Below are 9,784 nucleotides of genomic sequence, written 5' to 3'. Positions count from 1 at the left end.
TCTCAGGACGAGTTGAGCCACTTCAAATTTCCTGGGCCGCACTTTCTTGTTGTAGGCACGGGCCATTCTTTGTTGGTACAACTTCCCGTGGCAAACTGCGGCCATCCATTTTTCATCAATCATAGTCAACTATTCCAACCGGGTTTTGACCCATTACTCGTCCTCGATCTCAGCTTCAACAATGATCCGAAGAGAGGGAATCTAAACTTCTGTGGGTATTATAGCTTCAGTTTCATAGACCAATAAGTAAGGAGTAGCCCCAACTGATGTTCGCACGGTTGTGCGGTATCCCAATAGTGCAAAAGGCAGCTTTTCATGCCATTTCGTGGAGCTTTGAATCATCTTCCTGAGAATCTTCTTGATGTTCTTGTTTGCCGCTTCATTGGCATCATTGGCTTTGGGTCGGTAAGGGGTAGAATTGAGATGCGTAATTTCAACTATTCGTATACCTCTCTCATCAAGTGACTGTTCAGATTTGCAGCATTGTCGGTAATAATAGTTTTTAGGAATACCAAAATGACAAATAATGTTGGAATGCACGAAGTCTACCACTTCTTTCTTAGTGACGGCTTTAAAAGTGACCGCTTTGACCCACTTTTTGAAATAATCAATGACAACCAGGATGAATATGTGCCCATTTGAAGCTTTTAGCTCGATTGGCCCAATAACATCCTTGCCCCAAGCAACGAACTGCCAGGGCGCCTACATAGGATGTAACTCTGAAGGCGGTGCATGAATCAGGTCACCGTGTATCTGGCATTGATGGAACTTCTGGACGAAACTGAAACAATCATTTTCCATGGTCATCCAGTAATAACCTGCCCAGAGAATTTTCTTTACCGGGACATATCCATTCATGTGAGGCCCATATACTCCAGAATGCACTTTGTTCATGATCTTTTCAGCTTCTCGGGTGTCTACACACCTTAAAAGATTCAAATTTGGAGTTCTTTTGTACAAGACCTCTCCGCTCAAAAAGAAGCTGCTGGCAAGCCTTTTGATAGTTCTCTTCCGATTTCCACTGGCCTGCTCGGGATATTCCTTTGTTTTCAAAAACCTTTTGATATCATGATACCATGGTTGAACATATGGTTTTATTTCAATTGCATTATAATAACCATGCCTTTCTCGAATTTGGATTTCCAGCGGGTCAATATGGACATTTCCCGGGTATGGCAGCATTGAGGCCAAGGTAGCTAGTGCATCAGATAACTCATTGTGGAATCGAGGAATGTACCTGAACTCGACGAACTTTAACTGTTTGCTAAGTTCTTCCACATGTTGCATATATGTTAAAAGCTTGATGTCTCGAGTTTCCCATTCACCTTGGGCTTGCCGAATAATTAGGTCAGAATCCCCCATGATTAACAACTCCTCTATATCCAGATCAACTTCTATATTCATGCCCATAATGCAGGCTTCATACTCAGCAGTGTTATTTGTACAGAAGAACCGAAGGCGGTTTGTGGCCGGATAGTGCTGACCTGTGGGCGAAATCAGAATCGCTCCAATCCCAACACCTTTTACATTTACAGCTCCATCAAAGAATATTTTCCAAACATTAGTGTCTTCTGGAATTACTTCAACCAAGTTTACTTCTTCGTCCGGAAAATAAGTACTTAGGGATTGGTATTCATCATCAACCGGGTTCTCAGCTAGATGATACTCCAAGGCTTGAGCTTTCACCGTCGTGCGGGTGACATAAACAATGTCGAACTCAGTGAGCAGGATTTGCCATTTTGCTAACCTTCCTATGGGTATTGGTTTTTGGAATATGTATTTCAAAGGGTCCATTCTTGTTATGCGATACGTTGTGTAGGCCAAAAGATAATGTCTGAGCTTCTAGGCGACCCAAGTGAGGGCGCAACAAGTTCTTTCTAGCAACGTATATTTGGCTTCATAACTGGTGAACTTTTTGCTCAGGTAATATATGGCTTGCTCTCTCTCTTCCCGGTCATATTATGTTGCCCGAGGACACAGCCGATAGAATTTTCTAAGACTGTCAGGTACAAGAACAAAGGTCTTCTGGGCTCAGGCAGAACCAACACTGGCAGATTTGACAGATATTCTTTGATTTTATCAAAAGCTTCTTGACACTCATCTGTCCATTTGATCGATGCGTCTTTGTTCAGCAACTTAAATATGGGTTCACACGTGGTAGTAAGCTGAGAAATGAATCTATTGATTTAATTTAGCCTCCTTAGCAGACGCATGAACTCTTTCTTGGTTTTCGGAGGAGGTAAATCCCGAATAGACTTTATCTTTGCTGGATCTAGTTCAATACCTCTCCGGCTGACTATAAACCCTAGAAGTTTCCCAGATGGAACTCCGAATGCACATTTAGTTGGGTTCATTTTCAAATCATACATGCGCAGACGCTCAAAGAACTTCCTCAAGTCTCGCACATGGTCTTCTTACGTTCTGGATTTAATGATCACATCATCCACATACACCTTAATTTCTTGGTGCATCATGTTATGGAAGATGGCAGTCATAGCTCTCATGTAGGTTGCCCCGGTGATTTTCAGACCGAATGGCATGACCCTGTAATAGTAAGTTCCCCATGGTGTGGTGAAAGCTGTCTTTTCTGCATCTTCTTCATCCATCAGAACCTGGTGATATCCAGCATAACAATCAACAAAAGATTGTATATCATGCTTGGCACAATTGTCAACAAGAATGTTGATGTTTGGCAATGGAAAATTGTCCTTGGGGATTGATTTGTTCAAATCCCGATAATCAACACACACTCGGGTTTTTCCATCTTTCTTCGGCACTGGAACCGCATTAGCCAACCACGTAGTGTATCGGACCACTTGGATCACACCATCTTTTAGTTGTTTGGTGACTTCTTCTTTGATCTTATCATTGATGTTTGTCTTGCACTTTCTCTTCTTCTGTTGGACAGTTGGATAGTCGGGATAGGTCGGCAATTTATGTACCACTAAATCGACGCTCAATCCTGGCATATCATTATAGGACCATGCAAACACGTCTTTGAATTCAAACAAAAGTTGGATTAATACATCTCTAGTTCTTTCATCAGTGTAAATGCTTATCATGGTTTCTCTGATCTCTTATAAACTGCCCAAATTAACTGGCTCGGTTTCATTTAAGTTTAGTTTAGGCTTATTCTCAAATTATTCCAATTCTCGATTTATTTTCCTAAACGCCTCATCTTCATCATATTCTGGTTCTTTATTCATTATTTCACAGTTAGACAATATTTTAGGATCTGGGCATGAAGTCTGCAAGCATGTCATATTATTTAAGTCTACCTTATTAGAACTGAAAAGGAAAAAAAATAAAAAAATAGCAAAATCAGAATAAAAGAGAAGAGATATCTATAGACGATGAAATACTGATTTCATTTCATTTCATTGAAGATAGGAGGGTTTACATCGAAATTAAAAGACAATAAAAATAAAACATTCAAGTTACACCCTGAAATAACTCGTAATGCAGAAGAGATGGCAAGACTAGATTACCGGGACTCCCATCTGATAGAGAATGGAGTAACCTTCCAATTCTGAAGCTTGGCATCTAGCCCCATTTACTGCACCTCGGCAGTACTCGTGCCTTCCCCTGGCTGGACCATGTGAACCGCATACAACATTTGTTTCATGGCCTCACAAATATCATCAATCTCTTCCGCCGTGAAGGCCTCTTCTTCTTCTTCTTCCATAAACATGGGCTTGACAAATGATCGGGAGAGATGTGGGATAGGCTGGGGTAGGACCCAACCTTTTTTTGCGCTTATCCTCCCATTTTCTATTAGCTTCGTTAGATTGGAAACCCACGCCAAAACTTCTCATTGGCGATCGAAGTGACGGGCTCTGTGATGCCTTGTAGAGATACCCCGAGCCCCTTTCCGGGCTTGTACACATATTTAATCATTTCAGTGGCCACCGTGACTGAGGCATTAGATAAGCAAGTCTATGGGCATGGTGCCCCTTCTTCATATTGATCGGCAACCACAATCTTAAAATCCTGGTATACAATATGCTCACTGCCTTCCCTAGCTTCAAGGCACGTGACTGAAGGATCCCTGTAGATGGACTGCTCGTCTTCCCCATGAACAACAATTTCTTGATTCTCGTACTCAAATTTGATCATCTAGTGGAGAGTGGAGGGAACGACTCTAGCAGCGTGAATTCATGGTCTTCCCAAAATAAAATTGTATGAGGTGTCCATATCTAGAGTCTGGAAAGTCATTTCGAAGTCCACATGGCCAATGGTCAAAATTAGATCAATTTCCCTTATTGTATCTCTCTTGATGCCATCAAAAGCCCGTACACAAACATTGTTAGGTCGGATTCTTTCCGTTCCAATCTCCATTCTCTAGAGTGTTGAAAGAGGGAAGATATCGATCCCTGAACCACCATCTAGCATGAATCTCTTCACATAGTAATCCCCACATTTTACAGTCAAGTGAAGGGCTTTATTATGGGTAGCTCCCTCTGGGGGCAAATCCTCGCGGCTGAAAGAAATCCTGTTGACCTCGAAGAATCGTTCTGCCATTCTCTCTAGTTGCTCAACAGAAGTTTCAACTGGGACATATGCCTCGTTCAATGTCTTTAAGAGTACTTTCTGATGATCATTTGAGCTCAACAACAGATATAGGAGTGAGACTAGGGAAGGAGTCTTCCGGAGTTAGTCAACTATTCCATAGTCCGAAGTTTTCATTTTTCGAAAAAACTCTTCAGCCTCCTCGGCGCTCACATGATTTTTAGGTGGAAACCGTTTATCCTTTTTCAGCTTTAACTCTTCTAGGTTATGGTACTTTCCAGGTTGATTCATTTCGTTTACCTCTCCCATGACTTCTTTGACCTTGTAAGTGACCATTGTTTTGTTGTAATTCCAGGGAACTGTGGTGGGGTCTCTCATGGGATTCTGTGGTGCACGGCTGATAACCACGGGCTTAGTCAGCCTGGGTGAAATTATTTTCTCCCGCGCGACGTAATTCCCCTTTGGCACATACAGCTTCGGCATATTCAACGTGACCTTTATTGGGTCGAATCTCTTGGGAGTATTCAAAGTGAGTTGTTCTTTCCCTGGGGCTTTAGGAACATAGAGAATTGTGTTCTTAGAATATGTTGCCCCAGTTTTTGTTTCTACAGCTTTTTCTTCCACTTGAGGAATTGGAGTGATTTTCTTTTCAGTTTTGGCTTGTTTTACCGCAACTTTGGGTCTTGTTTCTGAATCGGCAATGGCAATGATAACTTTCAAAGCTGGATTGAATTCTTTATCCTCACAGATCATTCCAATGACTGGCCCATTGTTATGAGCCGATAATGGGTTGTTAGTCACATTAGGGACTTCCTCGTCCCTCAACACAATCTGTTTTTGTTCTATCAGATTCTCAACCGCCCTTTTTGAGGTCTAACAATCCTACGTATCATGACCCTCTACCCCCAAATGGTAAGCACACCTGGCACATGCCCGGTATGATGGGGATTCAGGATTTTGTCGATTAGGGGGCACATGCTGCAACAGACCCAACTGGATCAAATTTTGAAGCAGGCTAGAGTAGGATTCACCAATAGGGGTGAAATTGCATCTCCTAGGTGGCTCACGAGGGCATAGATTATGTTGGTATTTGTATTGTGGTGGACGAGGATTATATGGAGCTTGGTAAAGATGGTTATTTCTGGGAGGTGGAGCTCGAGCTTGGTTGTAGTGCTGTTGTGGCCGTGTGTAGGGTTAGGCATTCATCACCACATAGGGAGGCGGTGCCACGGCATAGACTACATCTTGGTGGGGATAGTAGTGTTGTGGGGTTCTGGGCAACATATAAGAGTGATCACGTGATTGACGGGGTCCTCTTGAACCTGAAGTCATCATGGCTCCTTCCTCCCTCTTCTTTCGGTTGGCCAAACCTCCTGAGCCATTCTGGATGGCTTGGGAGGTAGCTCTCAAAGCAGATTGGCTTAATATTCGGCCATTTTTCAAACCATTTTTTACCATTTCTCCAATTTTTATTGCCTCTACGAACGGTTTAGCCATGGCAGACATCATATTCTGAAAATAATAGGCCTCTTGGTCCTGCAAGATTATTGTAATCATTTCGGTCTCGTCCATGGGGGCTTTACTCTGGCAGCCTGCTCGTGCCATTTAATAGCATATTCACGGAAGCTCTCATTGGTTCTCTTCTTCAAGTTAAACAAGGAGTTCCTGTCTGGAGCTATATCAACATTGTACTGAAAATGTCTGACAAAATCGTGGGCCAAATCATCCCATATGTGTTGGTGGGAGATTTCTTGGTCCTTGTACCATTCTGAAGTGATTCCAGTCAGGCATTCCCCGAAATAAGCCATCAATAACTCTTCTTTTCAACTAGCACCCCTTAACTTATTGCAGTATCATTTCAGATGATCGATCAGATCTCCATGCCCGTCATATTTTTCAAACTTTGGCGTTTTGAAGCTAACTGGCAGGTGAACATGTGGAAACATGCACAAATCAGAGTAGGAGACACTCTTCTGGCCACTCAGGCCTTGCATGTGTTTTAAGCTTTGCTCTAGGCTTCTCATCTTCTGAGCCATTTCTTCCTGCTCGAGGTTTCTCATTGTTATTTCTTGTTCCATTGGGGACTTATATTGCTGATGCTGAGGGTATGAGTCTGGAGTAACATGAGTTATATCTGGCTGAAATTACGGGCCCGAAATGTGAATGTTAAAGTCTCATAGCATGGCCTGGCCGGGGTCGGCAGTGCCATGGTAAAGTTTGGTAGTACAGTGAGCAATGTTGGGGTACCCCTATAAATGGTGCATGAGGGCGGACCTTAGAAGGCGTACCGGTAAAGTTGGCTGACATAGTAGGGTACCCTAGCGGACAAATAGATTAGTCATGGGGATGGGGATGGGGATGGTGGTGGTTCCACCCATCCTAGGAATCCGTTCGGGAAATCTAGGGATTGAACTTGGTGGTTCTCTACCATTGGACCAGGTGTCCCATATCTCAAACATGTGAACACGTAACATCTGGTTTTCTTCAGCAGTTGCCAACTCAGGCTGGATCATAACCGAAGTGGCATTATCCTTAGGATAGATGATGCGGATACTGCTTTCTGAAGACATTGGGACACTTCCTTTTGATCTTGTAAAGTAACGTTGGGAAGCCAGGATCCGTCAAAACCAACCACCTAAACAAGACCTGTTTAAATAACATGCACAACAACCTTGTCAGTTTTGAGGCATTTAATATATAGGGAATCGTACATTGGGGATGCAATGCAACTGAACAGTTAAATATTTCTAAATGTTTTTGCAATGGCTATGTGTTTCATCCCCGCTTTGCTATCTCTTTCTCAAATTTCAACCTTTGATTTCTTTTCCTTCTCTTTTCTACTATTTTCAATCTTTTATTTCTCGCTTTTTTCTTCCATTTTGTTTTTGCCCCTCTTTTCTTTCTTTTTCACTCACTTTATTTTCTCTTTTTTTTTAAATTTTATTTTATGGCTATGATCGAATCCTACGAGGATTGCCTACATATCATGATGCCGCATGAATCAGATCATTACGTAGTTCAGGAAATAAATGTGAAATAAACAAAATTGGGTTTTTCAATATTTCATTAATAAAGACATCTTTTTGGGTTTTTCTATTACAAGGACTCTGAATTACTGATGACTACAAAGGAAATCATACATACTCAAAACAAAACAGCCTTGACAAAGACGAACAAAACTCGAGAAAAAGTAAAATACATACTCAAAAACCGAAAAATCAAAAATACATAAGAGCCTCCACTGGTACTCCGGGGGCCCGTGGGACATCAGTCGATCTCGGCGCGGGCCTACATGCAATATCTTCTTGAAGTTGGTTTAGGTCAACCATCACCTGGCGAACAAAGGTCATCACAGAAGCAAAAAACATAGACCTGGTCATGTCTTCACATTCATGGCATTTCATTACAACATAATCAATTATCTCTTTGATTCTCATTATGATACACCTTTTTCTTGAAGCAAACGTCCAATTTGTTGTGCCCATGCTTCCAACACCTGTGTGGATGTGTTGTTTTGGTCTTGCAATTGTTGCATGCTTTCTTCTAATCGGTAAATCAATGCGTAGCAATGCTCTCTTTCTGCCTTGAAATCCTTTGTTAGTTGGACCATTTCATTCTCAAGGGAGACCATCTTTTTCTTTAGAATTGTTACTTCTCTGTCGTATTTCTGCTTCAACTGGTAGGCTAATCTGGCATGTTCTTCCGCACCTATGGCCAACTTTGCTTGAGGTTTAGCAAGTCTCTCTCGGCCTTTGTCAAGTCAGTCGCATAATCATGCACCTTTAACCTTAAGTTGCTGATGAGTTTTTCATATTTATCACTCCTCACAGGAGTTTTAGAGGCTATCCTCATGTCCCAGAGTTGGGCTCGGAGTGCCTCGTTCTCTCGGGTCAACTTTCTCTTTTCACCTTCGGCCTCCTGTGCCTGTAAGTCATTGTCAAATGTGAGGCTTCTCAACTTTTCTTCTAAGGCATGGATGGTGGCTTGATATTTCTTCTCCTTTTTCTTCCAGGCCAACTGTTCTCGAAATTTGTCATCAAAAGCCTGAATATGAGGTCTTTTGGTGGGCCTTTGGGGCTCGGGCTCATCATTAACGCAATACCTTCTCTCAAACCATGTGGCATAACCTAGATCTACCTCACCTCTCGCAAGATCTGGTACCTGGGTATCCTCTTTCAGGTATCGACAACTATTCCAAGTTTGCTGGATTAAAGCCTCGGGTAGTGGGGCTTCATGGTGTAGCTCAATGACTTGGACACTCAAATCTTCATCTTCGAGCACCACTTGATATCTTCCCAACTGTCTTAGAACTCTCTACGGTGCATACGGTTGGACACTTCTCAAATCCATCAACAACAAATAGCTTTTTCTAGCCATCATGTGTATGACTTCCCTTACCGGGAGCCATCCCAAAGTCCATTCAATCTGACTCGCCTTTAGAGTTCTTAGATGGAAGATCCAAGCTTCAACCCCTTCTGGAGAGTTGTAATCTTTTACCCTTTCCTCATAACTCTCGATGAATTTGTTCTTGCTCGAGCCATAACTCATGAATTTTGGGTGATGGCGGAGATGTTTAATTAACCACATTTGCAAAAGAATATTGCAACCTTCAAAAAGTGTCGCCCCAGACTTATACAACGTCAATGCTCGATATATGTCCGATAATATAAGCGGAGCAAGCGTGTGATCTTCTTTGGTAGTGATGACTTGCGCAATTCTGGCCATGCAGATATCAATTGTCTATTTTTCATTTAGAAGACCATAATTCCCAGAAACGCCACTATGAAAGCAAAACGACGATGAATTTTCCAGGTGTCCTTGTTCGCCTTGTTATTCAGGCCCTTTTCATGTGCTTCAAACCCATTTGAGTGCCCATATATGGAATACAGGAAGCAGAAGGAGCAACATCCATTGTTTACATTGTTCTTCCTTATTTGCTTACTGATATTCAGGAGATCAAAGAATCGGTGCACAGAGGGAGGCCTTAGAAATATAAGTTGCTGATTTCTTAAGTCCCGGACGAAACCAGTATATTTCCTCCAGAGTGGGCGTAAGCTCAAAACTTGAGAAGCGGAAGACATTGTGGACGGGACCCCAGAAAGTTACCAAGGCCTTGATTTTCATAATATCCGTGAGATCACCTAAATATTTTACTACCCGATCCTGACTATCTTTATCCAGGTCGTACCATCGCATTTGAAGCTGCAATGGAACATGCTCTACAACATGTAATGGCGGGTTATGGACAGTGTTCATTTTGTACCTGTGAATGGTT

General features: G+C 42.3%; 1 protein-coding gene across 1 annotated transcript; it reads right to left on the bottom strand.

Moving 5' to 3' along the window:
- Positions 1-201: 201 nt before the first annotated feature.
- Positions 202-1,410, bottom strand: LOC142175369 (uncharacterized). The gene is made up of 3 exons (XM_075241951.1): positions 1,076-1,410; positions 841-925; positions 202-702 (listed from the first exon to the last, which is right to left on the bottom strand). Exons 1-3 carry the CDS (start codon positions 1,408-1,410, stop codon positions 202-204), a joined length of 921 nt encoding a protein of 306 aa, XP_075098052.1.
- Between the last annotated feature and the right edge of the window lie 8,374 nt (positions 1,411-9,784).

The sequence above is a fragment of the Nicotiana tabacum genome, chromosome 21 (genome assembly GCF_000715075.1).
Source record: "Nicotiana tabacum cultivar K326 chromosome 21, ASM71507v2, whole genome shotgun sequence".
Taxonomy (NCBI): Eukaryota; Viridiplantae; Streptophyta; class Magnoliopsida; order Solanales; family Solanaceae; genus Nicotiana; species Nicotiana tabacum.
Note: the sequence above shows the minus strand (reverse complement) of the source record. Positions and strands in the feature narration are given on the sequence as shown.

What these genes read in the sequence shown, in the direction of transcription:
- LOC142175369 (XM_075241951.1), bottom strand. Translation starts at nt 1,410, where the DNA reads ATGGGCATGAATATAGAAGTTGATCTGGATATAGAGGAGTTGTTAATC. An exon ending in AAACCATATGTTCAACCATG is followed by an intron (nt 926 to 1,075) that starts GTATCATGATAT and finishes GAATCTTTTAAG; the next exon opens with GTGTGTAGACACCCGAGAAG. An exon ending in ACATGAATGGATATGTCCCG is followed by an intron (nt 703 to 840) that starts GTAAAGAAAATT and finishes CATCCTATGTAG; the next exon opens with GCGCCCTGGCAGTTCGTTGC.